Source organism: Gavia stellata, chromosome 2 (assembly GCF_030936135.1).
Source record: "Gavia stellata isolate bGavSte3 chromosome 2, bGavSte3.hap2, whole genome shotgun sequence".
Lineage (NCBI taxonomy): Eukaryota > Metazoa > Chordata > Aves > Gaviiformes > Gaviidae > Gavia > Gavia stellata.
The window spans coordinates 91,109,414-91,134,150 of NC_082595.1; the positions used below are offsets into that span (position 1 = coordinate 91,109,414).

General features: G+C 39.2%; 1 protein-coding gene across 2 annotated transcripts; it reads left to right on the forward strand.

Moving 5' to 3' along the window:
* The first annotated feature begins 2,994 nt into the window (after window positions 1-2,994).
* Window positions 2,995-22,914, forward strand: ACP1 (acid phosphatase 1). 2 transcript variants are annotated; one of them, XM_059835453.1, is made up of 6 exons: window positions 2,995-3,043; window positions 14,143-14,216; window positions 14,328-14,441; window positions 19,184-19,245; window positions 21,566-21,671; window positions 22,576-22,914. In XM_059835453.1, exons 1-6 carry the CDS (start codon window positions 3,001-3,003, stop codon window positions 22,651-22,653), a joined length of 477 nt encoding a protein of 158 aa, XP_059691436.1. In that variant the 5' UTR covers window positions 2,995-3,000; the 3' UTR covers window positions 22,654-22,914. The 2 variants fall into 2 exon arrangements, with proteins under 2 accessions (XP_059691436.1, XP_059691437.1); XM_059835454.1 differs by lacking the exon at window positions 14,328-14,441 and adding an exon at window positions 14,497-14,610.
* The last annotated feature ends 1,823 nt before the right edge of the window (window positions 22,915-24,737 follow it).

Below are 24,737 nucleotides of genomic sequence, written 5' to 3' on the forward strand. Positions count from 1 at the left end.
ACCTACCCACTCTGCCACCCAAGCCCTGGGAAACTGTCTACCTGAACCCTTTTAGCAAGTCTTTCATATACACTTATTGTAATATGTTTGATGTGTAAACAGTTGGTACTAAAGGGGCTGGGTGCTGCCTACCAAGCCAGATAAGTAGTATGATGGAACCTAAACAAGAGTTAGGAATTCCGTTCTGCCTGCCTCTCCTCATGTTAATACAAGACTTAGTATCATATGTGAAATTTAGGCATGGGAGTAAGGGGAAAATCCCAAAGCAAATCCCAACTTTGGCTTGCTAACTCTATTTTAATCACAAAGAACACACTTCAAGGCAATCGAAGCAGGTAAACAAGTATATTACCCTTTATACAAGAAAGCTCTAACTAAAACAAAGCTATGCTTTTAAGAACAAAATCCTAAAAACCATCTTGTTTATCTTCTCACCAGGGACAGAAGCATAGCAAGAACACAAAATGTGACAGACTACAACCCCGATGTGCACTACACAATAGCCCTGTATCCTAAAATAATAAACTAAAGGAAAAAATGTTTGGGCACTTTAACAAAATACAGGCGCCAGCTATCTTCTGCAGAAATTACACTTCTATCAGTAAAACTGCCACTATCATTCTGTCTCTCTCATTTCCCCATTTCATACATGTCCCAATTCCCTATGTGCACTGGTCAAATCTAACAAGTTACTAACTCCCACAATGAGTAATTTCTACAATTAATCACACAAGAAACATTTCTTCAAACTAAAAGGAATAAAGAACGTTAAAATAAAAAAATAAAACAAAAAACCCCAAGAATTATAAGTGCTTGATATTTATTAATCAAGTGTTGGAAGAGTTCTACCTAAGCTCTTAGATCACAATAGTGTTTCTCTCCCACTAAGTCATACAGCCTGTTCTTTGTAGCAGCCTTGCATTACAGGCTTTTTTACAACAATGTAATGGATGTTTAAAAACCCCCAAAATATAGAGAGCTTATCACATCAGAAATAGTAATTCTTCGTGGTGAGAAACCATGATACAAGAACAACAGTGAATTCTGTTACAGTTTATTTCAAAGGTATGTAGTTGACATTAACTGAAGAAGGTACAGACTGTGACTGTCTTCTGATACTGAGGGCTGAGAATGCAGAACGCTTAAGATAACGATCCTCCCCGCTCCTCTTCCCAAGACATGGAAACATGAAATACTTTACCTCAAAGTTAGAGCTAGGCATGTTGCCTACATGTAACAGACACACGTACAAATACTGGGTTTTATATGAACTCCAGAATGGTATTTCATAGCACTCATTTCTACACACAGACTCATTTCCTCCCAACTCACAAACGCATAGAAGGGTGGTGGTGGTAGGGAATCTGTTTCCTATACTGACACCTCAAGGCACTCCACTTGACAGAAAGCAGGAATAAAGGCACTCTCCACTGCTCAGGTTATATAACATGGCAGAGCTACCTGTGAGAATTACACAACAGACTCCTCTCGCCCCTCTCTCCTTTGCTAAGGCCACCCGATAACTGAGCGGTGCCACGGCCCTGTCTGGCTCCACCACCCTGCGCTCCTGACACCTGCAAGCAGACCTGCGTGACAGTAGAGTCTGCAGTGTCTAAGGAGGGGAATGCTGGATGGAGAACAAATGTTTCTGATTACCAATCATCTCCACTGCAAAGTGAAATAAATAAATATTAAAAAAATGCAGTTGCACAACTGCATTTAGGAAAAAAGTGACATATGCAGGCCAGCATATGAAGTTGCATAAAAGGAAAAGTGGTATATGTTCCTTCCGCAGAAAATATGCTCTATATAAGCTTTTCAGGTTATAACGGCAAATTAGTTATCACTTTCATTTGAAAGTCACAGATATGGCACAAAATTTAGAATCTGGCATTTTTATTTAACCTCTAAAGTGCAGCATTTTGACTGAAAAACAAGGCAAACAAGTCTTAAAAGCAGCAGAGGAATCCAGTGCCGGCCACACCCCACCATCGCAAGGCCGGCGGCCAGCGTTACAAAACCCAGCCAGGTACACGGGATATCCCAACAGACGAAGCCGGATACAAAAGAAAAATACTCGAGCTCTTCTGGAAAACGAAGAGCGAGTGTGCTCAACTTCGCCAGCAGCCTGGTGAGGCCAACACCGCATTCAACGCTTCTTAAATTTCTGCTTGAAGGATGCACCACATGCCGCAACATTGGGCGAGAAGGGAAACTAATGGAAAAACTAAGCGTTGCTCGCACTGTAAGAGCACCTTTGCTTAGTCTGCGGTGAGAGCCTGACCGGCTCGGCGCGGCAGAGACCCACGGGGGCAGGAGCCCGAGCGGCCCGCCACGGGCTGACTGGCCTCGCAGCGCCCCGCGCCCTTACGGGTGGCTTCTGCAGCGACAGGGGAGGCGGGCGGCTTCCTCCCTCCCGCCATGCCCGCCCCAGCGGCTCGCCGGGCAGACGGCCGCCAGCCCGGCCGCCGGGGACGAGACGTAGGAGGCGGCGGGCAGGACGGAGCGCGCCGCCGCCTCAGCGGGGGAAGCCCCGGCGGCGGCCGAGGAGGGCGGGAGCCCCCCGCCGATTGTTCCCCCGCTGAGGCGCCCAGGTGCCCCCCGCGGGGATACTCACTCCTGCCCGGGCCGGGACACCCCCGCTTCGCCTCGCCTCGCCTCGCCTCCCGTCGCCGCCGCACTGGGCCGCGCCGGGGCGGCTCCGCCGAGCCGCGCACCTGCCGCAGGTGAGGCGGGCGGGGCCGAGGCGGCCGCCAACCGGCTGCCTGCCTGCGTGCCGCCCCCACGCACGTGCGTGGCGCCGTCCCGTCCCGTCCCGTCCCCCTCTCCCCCAGTGCATACACTTGTGCTTGGCAGAGTTTCACAGTTCGCCCTTTTTTCTCAAATCAGGCGAAAAATGTAGCCGGCTATAACGGCTTGTGCCGTAAAGCGAGGCGCAGGCGGCGCGACAGCCGGGAAGGTCCCCTCCGCGGGTGGCTGGCTGGCCGGCCCTGAGCGAAGATGGCGGCGGGGGAGGTGAAGTCGGTGCTCTTCGTGTGCCTGGGTGAGCGGGGCGGGGGGAGAGGCGGGTCTTCTCCCGTCCTCCTGCCGCCGTATTTCGGTCTGGGGCACCGGTCGGGGGTGTAGGGAGCGCGGTGAGGTGGGGACCGCTGCCGGGGGAGCGGTCCCGCCCGGCGGGGTTGCGGGTAGGCCTGCCCCGGTAGCAGCAGGCGTCCCGCCCGATGGTGTCTCTGGGATGTCTGTCTTCTCGGGGAGGGCCGGAGTAGTAGCCGAGAAGGGAGGCAGAAGGCAGTATCCATCTCCTTCCCGTTTGTCGTTGTGATAGGTGGGAGTAATCGGTAGGGAATAACACGTGAAGTCCAATATTGATAAACTGGAAGGTTATGTGTGGGAAAGAGCGGCTCCTAAATACGCATAAACTAACGTGAGCTCTGAATTAACTACCGGTATTGAAGAGCAGCGCTGAGTGGTGGTTGTGAATAGCTTTCTGAAACAGGCTGCTCAGTGCTTCGCTTCTAGGACAGCAAGGAGGGAATGGAGAACCCGCCAGCAAGTGCCCTGACGCTACATGTCTGCAGCGGTACCTCGTGGACGCGGTTTGCAGATCTGAGCACCTGACATTAAAATGAGAGAGAAAACGGTGACAAGAATGACTAAAGTTAATGGAACAGTCTTTGTAAGAACAGGGAAAATATGTTAGGACTTTAAGTAAGAAAAAGAACTGGTGAAGGGTGGAGATGATTTTGATCTATGAAATTATGGCCGTCATGAAAAGGAGTGAAAAGAATTAAGACTTTTTTGAAGGGCTATCTAAATGAAGAACTAGGAAGCTTTTTTTTTCTTCTAATATATTCTGTGTGTTTAAGTTGTGAATCTCATGTCATGAGAAGTCATAGAAAACAGAAGTGTAAATGGGATCAGAAAGAGTTTGGATACTTTCCTGAAGCTTAAGACAATTACTGACAAGCAAGGTGATCTGCATCTTCATAACCAACAAATTACTAACCTGACTACATGGATTACAGAGCCATGCCCCATTTTGTACATAGTTTCTCTAAACATCTGCTTCTGCTCCCTTTTGGGGATAACAAGCTAGATGGCTCTTTGCTCTGATCTAGGAGGGCTTTTAGCATTATCTGCTTCCTAGGCCTTATAATCTTACCGATGTGCTGAGAGTTGATCCTTGTGAATCCCTGGCATTTTGCCAGTTTTGTTACAAAACCATTGGTTAATATATTTTTTTTTTTTTGCTATCTGCTTTTCTGTTGTAATGTAAGAAATGCAGATTAATTGAAGAGCAAAACAAGAGTTTAGATTTGTGAAATGTGATCTGATGTTTACCTTAGAGTAAAATCAGCCCCTAATAATAATGTAGGGAAAACATTCTTTAGTGAGGGATTATCAGTTGCTGTATGTTTGGAAGCCAGTGGCCTAGACAAACATTTTTGTATAAAAACATATAATTAATATGCATCCTTCTTTCCAAACACTATGTTCTAAAGGCAGTAGTAATCTTCACTAAATGATTCATACGTATGGATCTGTAAGCCCACAATGGTGATTTGCACTGTAACAAGTTCCTAATCCAGTTGAGTCTCTGAGGAACTGTTATTAGTGGAAGATAATATGATAATTTAGGTATGGAGTGAAATTAATAATATTAAGCTTGAGGAAAGGGTGAACAAGTCAGAACTGATATTAATGGGATGGATTTTTTTAAACAAATGTGGTAAATACCTTTTAAATTTCCTTTTCTATGTTACTGGGTTAAAAAAAATTGCCATAACAGTATGTGGCGTGTGACATAAAATCTAATTGACATGATGAGCACTTCTTTTTTCCAGTCAAATGTATACTCTTTTCAGTTAAGTTTTGAAGGTAACTTGTTTCTTCTTCTTGCTTTAAGTTTGCTTAATTTTTTTTTTTGTTAGTCTTGAAGTGTGGTACTTATGCCTTAATAGATTTTCTCCTCCTAAATTTTATTAGAAATAATACCTATGGTTATTGCTGAAAACAGTACTAAACAGATTTCTTGAACTGCATTTATCTGTGGTATTCTGTGCTCATTGATGAAGCACGTTAATTCTGAAGTTTGCCACATTCAGTGAGAGCTGATCTCTGTCAGTACTTCATGAAAAATTACATTTTCTTTCAACATTATTTTGAAAGGAAGCTATTACTGAAATATCTATTGACTGTATTCTTTGTTTGTAATGGGATAAGCAGATAGTCATTACACAACAAAATACAATCTAGTTAATGTGCATAACTACATTAATGATAAGGTTTCCTCATCACTGAGAAATAAATGAAGCACCCAGCAACATATGTAATTACAGTATATGAAAAGGCACTGGGAAAGAATTTTTTTCCATTTAAAGCAAAGAAATAATTAAAACTGGAGGTGAACTAAAATGCAGTTTGCTCTTTTTACACTTATGTAGCTCATCTAATTAATGGTTGAGCTCCAGAAATGAGCTTAATATGATGCTGTGTTACATAAGTCAGCCTCTTTCTGATGACTTGTCCACTGTAACATAACAAGCTGCATGAGCATCTTAGACCAGGCGCTGGCTTACTGATCTCCTCCACGTGTGGAGGAACAGTTGTAAGTCAGGTGAACGGTGAGCAAAATGGTTTTGGCTGGGTCCTCAGAAAATTGATGCTTGTTGTAAACCACTGAGTATGAGTATTGCCATCAGAGATCTAGACTGCATAAAATCATTTCTAAAATGACAATTAGTTTATTGGGTATGATAAAATTAGGTTACAGTTAGAGAGAGATTTGAGTTTCCTAGTTCAGTTGTCACCATCTATTATATGCATTTAGATACAGCGAAATATAAGGTTTTGTGGAACAAAATGCCATTTATAGCTGCAGAATGGGAAAGCAATAGGTTGGATAAGACACTGAAAAAGTCATAGAAAACAGCTGCTGTAATGAGCATTCTTAGCAAGCTGACAAAAAGAGATAATGCCGTTTTTTGGATAAAGAAGAGAATGTTAGATAAATGTAAGGAAAATACCTTTCTTCTGTGCAGCATTGGTAAGATAGCGCTAAAAAATACAATGCCTTATTTAGTCTGTGTTTCAGAATGATGCAGAAGTACTAGAGAGTTGAAAGCATGGTTCTAAAAGTGATCTTGGAATTGGAAAATAAGATTAAGATGCATACTTAAAAAGTGTTAAGAGTCTGATTGTTGTTAGTAGGTACTTATGTGTTGAAAACTTTTATTTTTACTGGGGAACCTTTAGGTTGCTGAGAAAAGCGTAATGTTCTAGTAATTGATAACTCAGTATATTTAATTTTGCTGCAGGAAAATATTTTTAAAAAGTGAACATTCAGCTAATTAGCTGATGGTTTGACTACCATGAATCCTGGCAAGTCATATTGCTATTGACATTGATTACATCAACTAAACCTTGACAGGCTAGGGACTTTGAAACCTAGTGCTCCTGTAGACATGCCCATTTAGATATCTTGAGCCAAAACTGTGTTCTGCTTAGATATATATACACCCACACATGCTAATATTTGACTTGTGAGAGGAATCCCACTGTGTGTTGGTAGTGGAGGGATGTATGGAAGTTAGATGATGTCATTTAGGTAGCTATATACTTAGGTGTTTCAGATAAAGAGTGTAAGTATTCAATGAAATTGACTGTGAATGGAAAGGCCAGGGAATCTAGACTAAAATCAGAGCCTTGAATGGTTCCTTACAAAGCTAATTGAATGCTGAGTGTGACAAGATAGACTTCTCTGGAAAGAACTAGGAATCATGATGAAGTTCAGACAGGAATTTGAGTATGGAATGGAATAGAGTGAGTGGGTAGTAAGTTTTCAACACTTGTTTATGAAGGGGACCTGATGGATGATGTAAATAATACTGGGAAGCAGTATTGCAGTCACTCAGACGAACTGACCATGCATGGAAAGATAAGTAGAGTTAAAAGCAGGTTTTTAAATGTGAGAGGATGAAAGCTAATAAAACTTCTGTTAAAAACAACAGACAGAAAAATGAAGAAAAAAGCATCTGTTTGCATTTGGGGAAGGTCTGAAAGAGTTAGAGAGCTGAATAAGAAACAATGAAGATACAAAAACGATTGAGAGAATAGATGATTAGATCAGCACTACCTAGAGATGAGCTATGGACTTGAGCACGAAATGGATTCAAGTTGTCTCTCCTGTCAGTAGAAGCAATGCTTCCATTTCTGTATGGGAATGGGTCGAAGATTAATGCAGAGACTGGAGTAAGAACTCAAAAAATTAAGCATTGGCTTGGATAACTTGTCCCTAGAAAATGAGTGAGAAAGCATGACTCCGTAAAAGTGATCAACAAATGGTTCAAGTACTGATTCTGTGATTGAAATTTAAGTCTCTTATCTTTGAATCATCATATTTGGAGATCTTTGTAGGATTTATTTCAATGGGCAGACTCTGTCTGGGTACCTTGGGTACTAGTTTTCTATGATTGAAAATGTCACTAAAACTTAAAGAGCTTGAAATTTAAAAAATGAAGGGAGAAGATGGAGATTCAGAGAACTTTAATACTGTTACCTTCTACATAAAAAGAGCATGCTCAGATCAGTCAGAAATACAATAAAGAGGAAAGGAACACCAGAGGAGGATAAGGCAGCAAAGATAAGGTGTAGATAACATTTAAGGAAAACATCATTCAAGTCCAAGGAGGAAGGTAATCTCCCTATGAATCTTTTTGTGAGATTTCCTCCTTCATTGCCCAATTATGCCTGTCAAACCATAATTTAGGAAATACTGTGCATCTGTGAGGAACCTCAACAAAGCCTGGGAAGATAGATGGGGGATATAAAACTGGATATGAAGTTGATAGAAATTATAGTGGGAAAGTGAAGTGGGAAAACAAGGATTGAAGTTTCCATAAGTCAGTGAGATAATATAGGGCTTTACATTAATGATGAGATGAACAATAACAGTTGCAAGGAGTAGCATGGGTAAACAGAGTTGGTTACGATGAAAATAATATTGCAGAGTATGCGGAGAAAGGAGCTTCTGTGAGTTCTGGGATTCTGTCTATAGTCCCCAAGAATAGATTTGAATGGTGATTGCAGTTCAGTAATAGTGTTAACACCTCTGGTAATATCTGGAATGTGTTATCATGGAAGACATTAATTTTTAAGTCACAAACTAGGTTACCTGTGTGTTTCAAAAAGAATATAACTGCAGTTTCTAGTTATTGCTAGAAGTGGTAGTTAATATATTTAATCAATCAGTGATCATGGTGCTGTTCATGATCACAGAATCACAGAATCACAGAATCACAGAATCACTACGGTTGGAAAAGACCTGTAAGATCATCAAGTCCAACCTAAAAAAAAAAAAAAACAAAAAAAAACCACACAAACAACCCACGCAAGCCAACCACCACACAACAACAACAAGGCACAACACACCAAAAACCAACCCACCCAACACCACACAGCACCATGTCCATCAAGCTACATCCCACAATGCCACATCCACACGCTCCTTGAATACCTCCAGGGAGGGTAACTCTACCACCTCCCTGGGCAGCCTATTCCAATGTTTCACTACTCTCTCGGTAAAGAACTTTTTCCTAATATCTAGCCTGAACCTCCCCTGGCGCAACTTGAGGCCATTTCCTCTGGTCCTGTCACTAGTCACTTGGGAGAAGAGACCAACACCCACCTCTCTGCAACCTCCTTTCAGGTAGTTGTAGAGAGCGATAAGGTCTCCCCTCAGCCTCCTCTTCTCCAGGCTAAACAACCCCAGCTCCCTCAGCCGCTCCTCATAAGACTTGTGCTCCAGACCCCTCACCAGCTTCGTTGCCCTTCTCTGGACACGCTCCAGCACCTCCATGTCTTTCTTGTAGTGAGGGGCCCAAAACTGAACACAGTATTCGAGGTGCGGCCTCACCAGCGCCGAGTACAGAGGCATGATTACCTCCCTGCTCCTGCTGGCCACACCATTTCTGATAGAAGCAAGGATGCCGTTGGCCTTCTTGGCCACCTGGGCACACTGCTGGCTCATATTCAGCCGGGTGTCGATCAACACCCCCAGGTCCTTTTCTGCGGGGGAGCTTTCCAGCCACTCGTCCCCAATCCTGTAGCGTTGCCTGGGGTTGTTGTGGCCAAAGTGTAGAACCCGGCACTTGGCCTTATTGAACTTCATCCGGTTGGTCTCAGCCCATCGATCCAGCCTGTCCAGATCCCTCTGCAGAGCCTTCCTACCCTCAAGCAGATCAACACTCCCTCCCAACTTGGTGTCATCTGCAGACTTGCTGAGGGTGCACTCTATCCCCTCATCCAGATCATCAATGAAGACATTAAACAAGACTGGTCCCAAAACTGAGCCCTGGGGGACTCCGCTTGTGACCGGCCGCCAGCTGGATTTCACCCCATTCACTACAACTCTCTGGGCTCGGCCATCCAGCCAGTTTTTTACCCAGCGAAGAGTGTACCTGTCTAAACCACGGGCCGCCAGCTTCTCCAGGAGAATACTGTGGGGAACAGTGTCAAAGGCTTTGCTGAAGTCCAGGTAGACAACATCAACAGCCTTCCCGTCGTCCACTAGGCGGGTCACCTGGTCATAGAAGGAGATCAGGTTGGTCAAGCAGGACCTGCCTTTCATGAACCCGTGCTGGCTTGGCCTGATCCCTTGGGTATCCTGCACGTGTCCCGTGAGCGCCCTCAAGATGAGCCTCTCCATAACCTTCCCCGGCACCGAGGTCAGGCTGACAGGCCTGTAGTTCCCCGGATCCTCCTTCCGACCCTTCTTGTAGATGGGTGTCACACTGGCAAGCCTCCAGTCATCCGGGACCTCCCCCGTTGACCAGGACTGTTGATAAATGATGGAGAGCGGCTTGGCAAGCTCCTCCGCCAGCTCCCTCAGCACCCTTGGGTGGATGCCATCAGGCCCCATAGACTTATGAGTGTCCAGGTGGCATAGCAGGTCGTTAACTGCTTCCTCCTGGATCATGGGGAGCCTATTTTGCTCTCCATCCCTGTCATCCAGCTCAGGGAGACGGATACCCTGAGGATACCTGGTGTGGCTGTTAAAGACTGAGGCGAAGAAGGCATTAAGTACCTCAGCCTTTTCCTCATCCTTCGTGACAATGTTCCCCGCCGCATCCAGTAGAGGATGGAGATCCTCCTTGGCCCCCTTTTTGTTGTTAATGTATTTATAGAAGCTTTTTTTGTTGTCCCTCACGACCGTGGCCAGGTTGAGCTCTAGCTGGGCTTTCGCCTTCCTAATTCCCTCCCTGCATGACCTAACGAGGTCCTTGTATTCTTCTTCACTTGCCTTCCCCTTTTTCCAGAGGTGGTAAGTTCTCTTTTTTTCCCCATGATATTTGATATATCATGAAAGATTATATTTATGGCATTTATTTTAAATAGTGAGCATGTTATAGAAGAGTGAAAATTTGGAACAAGTCATTCAATCCAGGTAAAGCAGAAGGTTAAACAAATAGAAAAAGCCATGAAGGATTTATTTCAAAAGTACCATTTTGAAATTTTGAGAGCTAGTTAATGAATTAGTAGGACCAATAGTATTAATCATTACTTATTACTGAAATTTTGAGAGCTAGTTAATGAATTAGTAGGACCAATAGTATTAATCGTTGCTTATTACTGAAATTTTGAGTGTAGTAATGAAACTTACTGTTCATGCATAGTTGTGTGGGATCATTCATACAGAGGAAGAATATTGTACAGGAAGAAGTGGATGGCCTCAACAGCTGGTGTAACGGAAACAGAATTTAATAGTTTAGAAAGAAGACTTAAAGGTCACCTGTTTGAAACAACAGAGAAAGAGAGGGAATGAGCAAATTAGAAGTAGGGGATTATGATCACAAATTTGATACTCATGAAGGAGTCAAATGTGATTGTAGAAGTTATCTCAGGTTATTTTCAAAAGAGCTAAGTAAATATTTCAGACTTTTTTTTTTTATAAAACAAATTGGTAAAAAACTTTTCCTGCAGTGTGGTCTGTGGTTTTATTTGTCAGCAATCAAGAAAAATAAATTCAAATTAGAACAAGTGCAGAGTTGGCTTAACTGGAGTGATAAGATATGGGTCAGTTATTTTCATGAGGAGACTGAGAGCTTGGTTTGTTTAGTTTAGCACAGCTATGCTTGGAAAGGGTTCTGTATCTGTTGAAGGAAAGAAAGGTTTTTAAGATAGAGAGTGATGTTAACCAAGATCAGATGAGCATAGACTTCCAAGAATAAATATTAAGTGGGAATTGGAAGGTTTCTGGCTACCACAGGGAATGACTATCTGGAATAGCCTTTCAAGATAAATGATGCTGTTTAGAAGAGTGCTTGATGTGTTTGTAAGAGAAGTGATGCTGTATATGCCTGCATTATCAAAGGACTCATTGATTATGAAGGTTCTTTTCTGTTTTATGTTGTATGTTACCCTGTTCCCTCTGTTTCCTATTAAAGTTATATCATTTAATGCTTAATTCGCTTACTCAAAGAAGTGAGATTTGCTTATTTATTTATTATTTATTACCATATTCTTTAACATTTTTATCATTAATAAGTACTAACCTATATTCTCACTTACTTTATAAATAAAACCAACTTTTTCCTGCTTTATTTTTCTTCCAAGACCAATTTAATTTCTCTGCTTGGAATAAACTAGTTCAAACAAAGGAAATATTATGCTTTTTCCTGGAAGACGATGTACTGCTGTCAAAATTCATTTAATGTTTCAGCAAGATCAGTTTCTCAATGGTTAGCCAGTTCCTTTTGCCCATTTAGTGATTGATGTTCTCTAAATCTTTGACAACAAATTTGTATCACTTCAGTGGTTCACTTCCCACTTTGTTTTTGGGGTTTTTTTTATAGTTGGCATGATTACCTGCTCTGGCCGGGGGGGTTGGACTAGATGATCTCCAGAGGTCCCTTCCAACCCCTATCATTCTGTAATTCTGTGATTGACAGCAAGTTATTAAATGCCCAGATCATGGCAGCTTCTTTCTTTTTAGCAGTGAAGTATCTACCTTGATATTTTGTTTGAAAATATAGGCATGAAAATGAAGCTAAGTGCCTGATCTGAAAATTTCTTTTTTCTGTCAGAAATTTAGCTTTGTTCATGGGCATTTTATTTTTTTAACTGTTTGAGATTTGGAAAGAATTTAACCAGTAGTAGAAGAGTGATTTATTTAAAAGTATAGAAATGAGTGTTGCCATTTGTGATATTTTATACTTATCTGCTCAAGAGTCAGAATTGAGCAAAGTCATACATTCTCTTTGATGGAAAGTGAAGAATTGTTTGTATGATTTACTGTGCATCTGGGTGACATACCAAATATTATGAATATCCATCTAATTACTCAGAATTTATGAAGGATGAAAAGATAGAAAGAGCTCAATTAATAGTTGAATAGACTTTTTATTGTTGTTGAGATGTTTCCTTCTTTTTCAAAGAATATTTATTTTTACATGCATGTTCGAGAGGTCTACCTTAGATGGTTAACTTAATTACAGCTTCAGCAGTGGAACAAAAATGCTGTAGATCCGTTATTTCTGGTTTTTAACAGGGCAGTATTTCATTGTTGAAGTAGGTTCTTATTGAAAATAAGGTCAGATCAAGTGGCTAGTGCGATTGGAGGCCATTGGAAGGGAAGACAGATTATGTATTTATATAATTAAGTACCTTAACTGTTTGTTGGCTGATTGACACCACTTCAGCTTTGCCATCAATTACATTTTGTTCTTAAACCTCCATATTTTGGACCAAAAAAATTTTGGAAGATTTCTTTTCCTGAGGTGTTTTTAGAGCTTCTGTAATGGATTTCTTTTGGGGGGGGATTTGGAATTGGTATCTGGAAGCTATTCTTGACGAGGGTTCAGTTTGACCTGCAGTGACTTCCCTTCAGTGGTCAGGAGCATTTCTGCTACAGGTTGTTCGGCCATTTTGCTACGTTGGTTCCACAGTTGTGGCGGCTGTGTTTTGGAATTGTCCAAAAATTTTTGTTAATAGGTAGGTAGTAATTTAAATACTTCAGGAAATATTAATGATTCTCCAGTAAAGAATTAGTTGAAATTTGACGGTATGTAGGAATATTTGTAGGTAAAGATGATTCGCTGCCATTTAAATTCTGTAATTTTGCCTGATTTTCTGTGATCATGGATTCTTTGCGGAGGAGAAGAAACAAGCAATGTGCTTACACGGTACTCCTATTTATTTTATTTTAATAAGTTATATCTTTTCATATAATAATATGCATTTCAAGAGACTGATGCATAGTATAGAATCGTAGAATGGTTTGGGTGGGAAGGGACCTTCAAAGACCATCTAGTCCAACCCCCCTGCCATGGGCAGGGACATCTTTCGGGTTGATCAGGTTGCTCAAAGCTGCATCCAGCCTGAAGGCTGACCTTGACCATTTCCAATGATGGGGCATCCCTAACTTCTCTGGGCAACCTGTTCCAGTGTCTCACCACCCTCATCATAAAAAAAAATTCTTCCTTATGTCCAATATAAATCTACCCTCTTTCAGTTGAAAACTGTTGCCCCTTATCCTGTCACTACAGCCCCCTTTATATATTGAAAGGTCGCAACAAGATCTCCCCAGTCCTTCTCTTTTCTAGGCTGCACAACCCAGTTCTCACTCAGAGGTCTTCCACCCCTCTGACCATTTTTGTGGCCCTCCTCTGGACTTGCTTTAACAGGTCCATGTCTTTCTTGTGCTGGGGGCCTCAGAGCTGAACACAGGACTCCAGGTGGCATCTCGCCAGTGTGGAATAGAGGGGCAGAACCACCTCCTTCCACCTTCTGGCCATGCTTCTTTTGATGAAGCCCAGGATATGATTGGCTTTCTGGGCTGCAAGCGCATGTTGCTGGCTCATATCTAATTTTTAACCCACTGGTATCCCCAAGTCCTTCTCCTCAGGACTGCTCTCAATCCCTTCATCCCCCAGTCTGTATTGGTAACTGGAGATTGCCCTGGCCCAGGTGCAGGACTCTGGGTTTCCACCCTTGCAGAATCTCTTGGGTTATAGTAACATAAGCAAACCACATTCTACCTAAGTAAATAAAAGTCTTTAATCTGATCTGTGCTGACAAATCCACAGTTACTGATTTTTTGTTTTTAATTGTCTGAAATTTCGCTTTAATCTCCTGTTTCTATAGGAAACATTTGTCGGTCTCCAATAGCTGAAGCAGTTTTTAGAAAACTTGTAACTGATGAAAAACTTGAAAATAAGGTAAGCTATTTCTTTCTATTCCTGCCTAAGAAATAACTATCTGATAGACAGTTAGTAGAAATATAAGCAGGGAGAAAGGAAACATAAAAATATAAATTTGTTTTTCTGTAGTGGAGGATAGACAGTGCAGCGACATCTACCTATGAAATAGGAAGCCCTCCTGACTATCGAGGACAGACTTGCATGAAGAAGCATGGCATTACCATGAATCATATTGCCAGGCAGGTACTGTACTTTAATTTTCTTTAAATATGTGTATGTATTTGTTTTGTTGTTACAGTGGATGACAGACAGTGCTGCTGTTTCAGACTGGAACGTGGGGCGCTCCCCAGATGCAAGGGCTTTAAGCTGTCTAAGAAATCATGGCATTGAGACAGCACATAAAGCACGGCAGGTAGAAGAGAGTATATTTTTTTTCTTATTCATACCCATGCTTTGTTCAGCCCTAACCATTACAATCACAGAAGTCATTTGACCAATGCATGGTTAAGCATCGAGTAATAAATACTATGTGCAGTTTTTCAAAGGACTCCAAAGTGGCGTAACTCTTCTAGTTGAGGTCAGTGAGTTTCTTGTTATTAAGCTTCATTGGAAGTATAACTAGGAGGCATTGGAGCAGTTTCTGCATTACAGAAAAATCCTGCTTTCAAATGTTTAGTTTTGGGCATTTTTCTGAAACTTTTTTTAATCATTTTAAAAACGGACTTACTCCAGTAATCTGTGATGCTTCTTTCAGCAAGGAATTGTATTTTTATTTAGCAGGTCTAAAACCAAGTAGAATACCTGTTCACCCATCACAAAAAGCTTCTGCCCTTGCATGAAGATCTTTTAAAAAAATTCAGAATGCTAAAACCCAAGATTAGTAGCACAGTTGGTGGTAACTTCAGAGGAAAATGTACCCTTGAAGCATTCTTAAGTTAAAGATAGGTTTGTCACTTAGTGAAATCCTCTAAGTTTTACCAAAACTCATCTCAGTTTTCATTATCGAAAGAATGTGTATTTCCATGCTGCATTCCAGAGAGATCGGAAATAAATGTGTCTGCATCTATTTAAATCATTCAGACACTCAAATAAATGCACATAACTTACTTCAGTTAACTATTCTCCGGATATAAGATACTCCTTTAGGGCTTGACCTTTACTTAGATTGAGATTATGCCACTAGTTCTTGTACTGACAAAAAGATCAAGTAGTCTTGTTATTATCTTCCATTTCTGTTCCCTTCAGAATTTTACTAGACCTTACTGAGGTCATACTTACTTTCTTCACTTTCAAAGACTATTTTAACTTTTTAAAATAAATTCCCTCGTTAGTCAATTGTCCTCTACAGACCTTTCCTGATGCTAATCTCTGTTATGTAATAAGACAAACAGGACTGAGCACAACATCGTTTCAGATTTTCAATGTCTTACTATTAGAATAATTGCTGGAAAAAATCTGTTGTGATCTTTTCCTGTTACACATTCTGGATTTACTATTTATCAGTGCTTACAGACAGCATTATTTATCATTATACAAGCTAAATGGTACTCAAACTAATCAGTCAGTGTTTCAGTCACAGTAGTGTAACATGTTTGTATTCTTAAAAGTTAAGCATTTGAAACTTGAGAACTGTTCTTGGGTATTACTAGAGTGGTTTATGAGCAGTTAAACCAAAGCAAAGCATCCAAACCAGTTGATCCTCTGCCTTGAAACAAATCTATGTATGCTCCTTTGGCAGAGAGGGAGTGAAAACACTTTAACTTTCAAGGAACGTGTGGACGAGGCATTGTGGGACATGGTTTAATGGGCACGGTGGTATTAGTTGATGGTTAGACTTGATGATCTTACAGGCCTTTTCCAACCTTAGTGATCCTGTGATTCTGTAATGAAGACATTTGCTTATACATTCTGGCAAATGAAGAGATTTTTAAGGCAGAAGAGCCTAAAATGTTACATATACAGGGAGAGGAAATTAACAAGAATGAGACTAAAATGAAAACTAACAGGATGAAAATTTGTCTAAAACATCCCAGTACAAGCAGTTTATTTTATAAAGAAAATTTTCAAATCCCTGAGCTACAGGTAACTGTTCATTTTGCACTGATGTTAACTATGGAACTCCAGTATATTTTTTTTCCAAACTTCCATCACATGATCTCTGCTGATTCTCTAAACTGTTTGGACCTGATACGGTCTTGTAGCACTTCTGGAAAGAGAGGGGCTCAATAGTGCAGAATAGGACTTTTCAGAGTGGTCAAGTTAGTACAAGTGGAAGCATATTTGTTTCGCTATTAGAGACAAACTCAAGGGTAGAATTTTGTGTCTGACTTGTTTCAGAACAGATTAAGAAAGATTTAATACAGAAGCTGCAGAAATAGGAGGGATTTGTCTTCTGTTGCATTTGAAATACTGTCATAAGATGACTACCTCATGCAATTATCCTCTTCACTCCTGTGGAAGACTGTTACCCACCCAGTGAAAGGCACTTTCTTTCGTGTAATTTTGTGCATAATTATGTTAATCATGGATTGTCTCTTTTTTTATTCAAAACTGACATAAATGCTACAAGAATGATTTATGTAAGAGAGAATATTAAATTGGTTGCATCCTACCATCGTATACAGTGATTGTTTAAGTGAATATTGAGTGAAAAGTGAAGTATAAAACTAAATGTGTATATATAGAAAAAAAGTTTTTTAATGTTTTAGTTGATGGTAGGTTGCTCTATGTTTATGCACCCATTGAAATTCTCCAAGCTCTTAGTCTTCAGGCACAAACCAGATAGGTATTAATCAGTTTCACTTTTATTCATTGTGAGGCCAAAATTGATTTCTCTGACTCATACCATGCATTTGCCTTAAATATGAAATTGAGATTAGAGGAAGGTTGTATTAAACACTGTCTCACAACTGTATAAATTTGAGGACTACTGCCTCTCTTTGGTTTTTAGACAGAGAAAAGGAGATTTCCCTTCTGTAAACAAAGGGAAATGTTTAACAAATAAATTTGAATGATGACCTGTTTCTCCATTGATGGTCTTTAATAATGGTTATATGCATTTTTTTAATGTAAAGTTATTGTTGTCTGTGTAGTTCCATGCAATGTTGACTACTTGAGCTCTCCACTACTCTTTTCAAAATGTACCTAAATTTTTATGTCCTCAATTTCTTCCCCCAAAATACTAGTTTTCATAGTTTTGAAGAGTATCTTCTGTTCCCTGGAGTTTGCTCAATTAAGCTTTTTGTATCTGATACTACTGTAGGACTTAAGAGCACAAGCCAACCAGTAATCTTGTTTTTAGGGCTGCATTTGCATCTGTGTTAGTGCTGGTTCATAGGATAATAACTGTCAAGTTGTCAAGTATACAGAGAGTGTGGGAAGTGTGTCAGGTGTGTTCTTCCTTTTCACTGTTTTTTATTTTATTCTTTCATATGTCTGTACTACAAAGAAATCTATGCCCATGTATTTTCACAGGGGCCAGTGTTTAGCTGTGTAGAGCAACCAGAAGCAGCTTGTAGAGGTACTGCTTAGAGTTGCCAGGAAAACAGAGCTATTTCCACTGCAAAAATATTTTCCTAGGTCAAAGGCACTGCATGAATACAGCAAATATTTTTACAGTGAAAATAAACAAGTCTGCATTAGTTTTCACCATTAACCCTTTCTTTCCAAATGCTCCCCACCCCCATGTCACCCCTCCAATTCTCCTTGTGTGGAATGCTTCATTTATGGCTTTAGTCTGGTTGTAATTTCTACTAGGTCTTTTCTTACTCCCTGTTATGGGAGCTTAATCAGTATCTATTTGCTATTTGCACAAAAAATAAGTGAGTTTTTTGCCATGTAAAACTTTTTTTGAGTATGTAAATCATTTTTACAAGTTAAACCTCTGACATCTAGGATAATGTGTTTTGTCTTTTTGTCTGTTTACTTGCTTACTCACTTCTCTAGCCCATATTTCCCAGAGATGCCTGCCAGAAAAACCTGTACTGAACAAACTTTACAAGTTTCTTGGTTATGATACTACATATAGGACTATGCATGAAATGCAGTCTTAATGTGAACTCACTAGAGATTTTATTCCATTTATTCGTCCTCATTATGGACACTTGGTTCAGATATCTTATACTAGCAAGCATACTGTGCATTGTGGAGTCTGGGAAGATTTTACCCTAAGCTAAGGCTTAAATGTAAATTAACATATAATTATACTGATAAAGATCTACAGCCATCCTTATTCCAATACAGACAACATTAGTACTTAAGTTAGTGGTTTATCTGCAATGTTTGCCTACCTGACTCTGAACTCGGATCTCTGAATTTAGTTAATGTTCACGTTTAGGAGTCAGTAAGCTACAGGAAAGAAAAAGAACAGGTGGTATGATGGTAGGAAGATGTACAATAGATCCCAGATTCTGTCACATCATATCATAAATTTTGTGAACTGTTATGGCCTAAAATACTGTGAATGTGATTGTTTTTAAGAGATTGTAACTCATACCATCATACTTAAGCTTTGAATTTCTCTTGGTATCTTTTTCTACGTAGTGAAGAATTTCTAGATTGGAAATACTGCAACTCATTCCAGGTTACCTACGTTTTGTTTTCCTATCAGGAAAGTGATTTGTTTACATTTTTATTGCATGGAAAATTGGAAACCTGCTTTAGTTTTAGTAATTGGAAAGCATAAGAAATGTCACTTGTAATGATGTTTCTAAGTTGATGCATGAGATGTTTTTTAAAAAAAAAAGTATTGGTAAAATAGCTAACCTTCTTTTGTGGAAAACTAGCAGAAATGGATAGATAATCATGGCAGAATATATTTAAAATACCTTAAATTATTGTAAAAGGTCGTGAGGGTACACAGTTTTATTCTTCCCATCTGTGTCTCTTTTAATAAATCAGAACTACAAAATTTGAAAATGCCTTTTTTCCCCCTTTTTATAAATCAAACACAGTTTGTAGGCTAAAGCACGTATTTTTAATTCTAGGTTACTAAAGATGATTTCCAGACCTTTGATTATATACTATGTATGGATGAGAGCAATCTAAGGTAATGTATGAAGAAATGGAACAAATTCATGTGGATTACTTGTAGTGATGTCTCGTAAGTCACTTTGAAGACAGATGTCACGTTTTAATGCTTAGCTTTTCTTGGGTTTTTTGTGGTTTTTTTGATTTTTTTTTTTTTTTTTTTATATGTTTGGGTGAACGATATCCTAACAGATGATTCTTTACTTCTAATATGTTTAATGAGCTAGAATTCAGTGGTTTATTTGTGTGATACATGCCACTCAAGGATTAAGGACATGGAAATTTAGTATACTTTGTGATGTAGTTGTGCAGCTGATGCCTGTATAGTTAAGAATGAGGATGTACTGTCTTTTGATCAAAGTGATCTGTTTTTCTAATTGCATGGGATCTAAAAGACACTGTGGTAATTTGGAAGGGGTTAAATATGGTGTGGGGTTGTTCTTTTTTTCTTTTTTAATAGAAATAGAGTGAACTCTGAAACAAGTAAGGTTGTTAGCTGGGGGAAATCTTGTTTGTTACTGTTAGCCATGTTCTAATTAAGTGCGTCTTTAAGAAAATTTATGCTTAAGAAAGATTTGGTGAAGTAGCTGCCTAGTGTAAAAATTTGGATATCATTAGAAAAATTTCTACTTAATTACTTACATATTGATGATTGGGGTTAAGGGGCTGAGCTTTAATAAACTACAAGTATCAAAGTGCTTGTAAGGACTATTACTTGTAAAGTTAGTTTTTAAAAAACCAAACACCACAACCAACAACCAAACAAAAACTAAATAAAACCCTGTTAGTAGCACGTAAAGACTTTTAGAAGCAGCACCAATTAACTGAAAGAAGTATCATTTTGTTGAATTTTCTAGAATGTTGTGAATGACCTCTTCTTACAGAGCCTGTGTGAATAAAGGATATGTAACACTGGGCTTGATTGCAGCATGTCAGGCAAAGACGTGACTAGGCTTACTTCTATTTTCACTTGAATTCTTAAATAAAAACTTACTTCTGAACTAACAGTTTATATGATATGAGCTGTAGAGCAGAAGAAACGTCACAACTATAATAGGGATATTGCTACTGCTACACTTAAGTTTCACCTTAAACTTGCACCCAATTCAGCCATTTTCCCTGGGAACGCCTATTAGTAGCACTAGGAGGTCAAGCTGATTCCAGGTGTTGATGGAGTGTCTGTCATATCAGAAAAGGAAAATCTGGGACATCCCTTTTCCGTAGTACCAGAGCCACCTGGCCCTCTCCTGTTCATTAAGTGATACGCCAAAAGCCTTAAAGGAAATGGTTAGATTTTTCTTTTAATAATAAAAGGCTAGAGAATTTATTGAGAATCTGTAAATTTGAGCAATAATTTCTTAGTTGGTAGAGGATTCCTGATTTTTCTTCAAGGAAAAACAGTATTGTGGTCTCACTGCTATTTTGTCTTTCTAATCTATCTGAAATTAATTTCTTAATCAGAATTAATTAATAATTAGAATTTAATTTCTTAAAACTGATTATGCTTATGACTGTATTTACAGGGGGTTTTGCCTTTTTTTAATGCTGGGTAAGTAAAATGATGATTTGGTATGGAGATGTGTAATATTAAAAGAATTTAATAATCTGGCTGTTCAGCATTGTGAAAATTATAGTACTGAGCTGCTTTTAATCTGAAGGTGATGAGAGGTACATTTTAACTGCATTTGGGATGATGGACAGCCATTTGTAAGTAGATGGGGAAAATACCATCTCAAAACCACTATGTTTTATCAATGGGAGGCAATGTAGAAGAAAGAGGATGTGACAACTGATGAAATGTTATAGTATGTCAAAGGGAAGACAGGTCTTGCTCACCAATTTAACATTTTCTGTTAGCTGAATGTAGTAGGACTTCGCATGAGTTAGAGGCAGTATTGAGAAAACTTTCAGCATACCAATTTAAAACACTGGTTTTGAACAGATGGGAGAAGCTTACTCATACTTCTGGACAAATATTTAGGTAATGTTCATTGGTTTTGTTCAATACAAGCTAAAGGTGGATATTGAAAGTACTAATGATGGATTTGAGTAAGAAGTTGATGAACTTACTGTTACAAAGTTCTGTTAAGCCTTAGGTCGAGTGCCTGACTGCTTGTTTATGCTTTGAATTAAATTGATGTGTATGGCCTCCGTACCCAATTAAGAAAAACCCCACACAAACAAAAACAAGCAGCAGCATAGAGAGTCCACAGAACTGACTGAGTCCAGATGTGTATTATTTTCCTGTGTTCTCTAGAAACAGTCATGAGCATCTCATGCTAATGCCAAAAATGTTCTGAAGAAAAATTAATGGGAAGATTTTATTTTCTCTTTTACAGAGATCTGAAAAGGAAAAGCAACCAAGTTAAAGATTGCAAGGCCAAAATTGAACTACTTGGAACTTATGATCCACAGAAACAACTTATCATTGAAGATCCGTACTATGTATGTGTAAGAAATTTTTTGGGTGGCTTGATTAAAAATTGTGTATGTGTAATATATAATTTTTCCATGTCTCAGAATTGACATGTGGCATATAATCTGATGTTACACAAAGCCAAGTGTAAACGTGTATTTTTTTAAATGACTTAACAATATAAATTATTGGGATAGGAAAGGAAAACATGTCTTTATGCTTATAACAATTACTTAAATTTAAAAAATGCAATGGACCTATATTTTCAATATTGGGTGAAGCCCTGGTTGGTGAGCCTCCTTGAAAAGAGGGTGTAATGAGGAAAGATAGAGACAAAGACATGGACAGAGATGGCCGAAGAAATTGCATAATATCAGCCAAGAGCAACCGATTAGATTAAGATTCTTCAGTTTAGGAAAGAGAAGTGCATGAAGATGCAGTAGAGTTCTGTAAAATCTTGATACCATGGGAAGAGGTGAATAAGGGATTGCTGTTAATTACCCAAGAAGTAGAGAATATCAAATGGCATTAGTAGGAAGCGGGTTCAAAACAAAAAGACATGGGTTGTTTGTTTTTTTTTCACCCAGTGCTTCATTAAACTGTGAAACTCAACATGACAGGTTACTGTGAATGTAAAGAAAAAAAGGCTTAAAAGGGCTCAAAAAGTGAATGGAAGAATTAATCGTGAAGGAAGAATTAATCCAGGACTGTTGAGTACAAAGTCACAGTGTTTGGCTGTGGAAATTCCTGAGCTGCAGGTAGTTCAAATTAGGGAGAAATACACAAAAACTATCAGCAGGTATTTGTACTGTTCTTCTTCTTCCCTGATGTCAGTTATCTGCCATTACTGACAGCAGGAAACTAGTTTGCAAAAATTTTTTGTTTGAGCCAGTATTGCTATTCTTATGTTCTTTTTCCTCTGTTCTTTTCTAGGGGAATGAAAAGGACTTTGAAACTGTTTACGAGCAGTGTGTTAGATGCTGTAAAGCGTTTTTGGAGAAGTCTCATTAATGCTTCATCATTTTATTTCTAAAAGAAAATAATTAGCATCTCCTGAAATACGTAAAGTTTACTTGATTGATGTATTTAAATTGTAAAATTATGCCTCAGTAGGTTCAAAACTTTTTCAATTTAATTTTATATTTTAGCTTTTCTGTCATCTAATTAAAAAATATGGAGACGTTTCAATTGGATTAGATGATCAACCATTTTGCCACACATCAATGTAACAATAAAGTGTATCATTCAGAATAAATTTATCTGTAAACTCTTCCAGTGCTTTCTCACAAGCACTGCAAAAGTAATGTCTTGCTTCTTTATGTGCTGTACTAACTAAACTGAGGTCTTCTCATTGTGCCCTTAGTGAGTTAATTTATATCAACTTTCAGTGGGAGTCTGTGAGATAATAGTTCGTGTATGTAACTTAGGCGTGTCATCCTAGTACCATTAGACAGCCTTTTTTTCTTTCCCCCCCCCCCCAGGTTGGACTCGATGATCTTACAGGTCTTTTCCAACCGTACTGATTCTGTGATTCTGTGAAGCTGTTTCGTATTGAGCCTGCTAGACTGAAAGAACTGCCTGCTCCCAGATAGACATTGCTCTTAGCACTATTTCAAAGCTTAAGCAAACAAAACCTCTGTGTGTGTCAGCAGGATCCTGTGAAAATGGGGTTTTATATCAGTCTAAATGCTCAGTTATTCAAAGAAGAAATAATTTTTGTTCTAGTACATTTTTATACTAATTCAGATGAACTCAGTTCAGAAATACTGATTGATGTTAATAGGACTTCTCTGACCAGTCTTCCTTTGGTCTTGTGGTCAATTCCTAGCACACTGATACCACTACATGTAACATAGCTTTTACTTGAGGACAAAACAGGTCAGCTTAAAAGCCTAAATGTGAATTGTAAATTTTGTATCTCATAGTAGTAAAATACTCAAATCCATGCAATATAATCAGTGAGAAATTTGTTATAATCCCAGTTCCTATGTGGGTGTCAGACAGTATTTTCAGATTTACTCAGGAGAAGGGATAGCCTGTCAAAAGTGTTCTTTGGGAGTATAGTTCACCCTGAACACAGTCCATCTGTAATATAATACAAAGTTAACAGAAGGCTAGTAAGTAGAAAATTGTGCTCTTGGACAAAAATGGAATGCTTTGTAAAAATCCATGCCGTTTGTCTGAACATCACCTTTCATTTCTGCCTTAGAAACGTAAATGTATGAAGATCAGTAGTGTAACTGATACCATGATAATATTCCTATTTTGAACAATACCAACATTCGTATGAACTAGCATTACTATATTATCTGTAAAACTGGATCTGTAAAACTTTCTCTCTTATTTATTTAGCCTTGGTTTTGCCTCTGTCTGCCTTACAAACTAGTAGAGTAGCCTCTATATTTGTCACCCACTCTCCCTTCTGGGAGAGGGATGCATTTCGATAGAGGACCCTGTTATTCCTGGGAGGAAGGAATCCTGATGTCACTCCGCGTGTGCTGCAGCCTGCGCAATGGCGATTAAGTTTTCTGGAACTCAGCTGTAGGACCGCTGTGTTTGTGTTAGTGAGGTTTCTGGTTTGTGCTAAAATTGCAGACATAAAACTTAAGAACCTGCTTACAAAAAGGCAAGTGGTAGATAGAATACAGAAATCGGCATCTTTGTGCGTTATTGCATTACCAATAGTTAGGATTTTTAAAGAACAAGCTAGGAATTTGCAAGTTAATAGCTGTTTCACTTTAGGGACAAAGAGTGATATAGATAATATTTCAGGTTAGATCAAGCACTGACTCTGGAAAAAATTATTTTCCATTTCTTTTATGAATGCTTTGACAAAATAAATGAGGGAAAATGATGGGCAGTTAGGGACAAACCATCTTAAATGTGGTTTTATGCACTAACCTCAGAAGTGGAAGTATTTAGGCATAATCTGATGTTATTCTCTGCCAGAATGACCATTTATAATATTCCAGTGAAAGTAAAATAACTCAGGAGATTGAGAATGTGATGGTTTGTGCTTTCCCATTCATGGCTGAATAGGAATTGAACCTACCATTTCCTACATACTAAGATTTAAAAATCTTAAATCTTTTCTT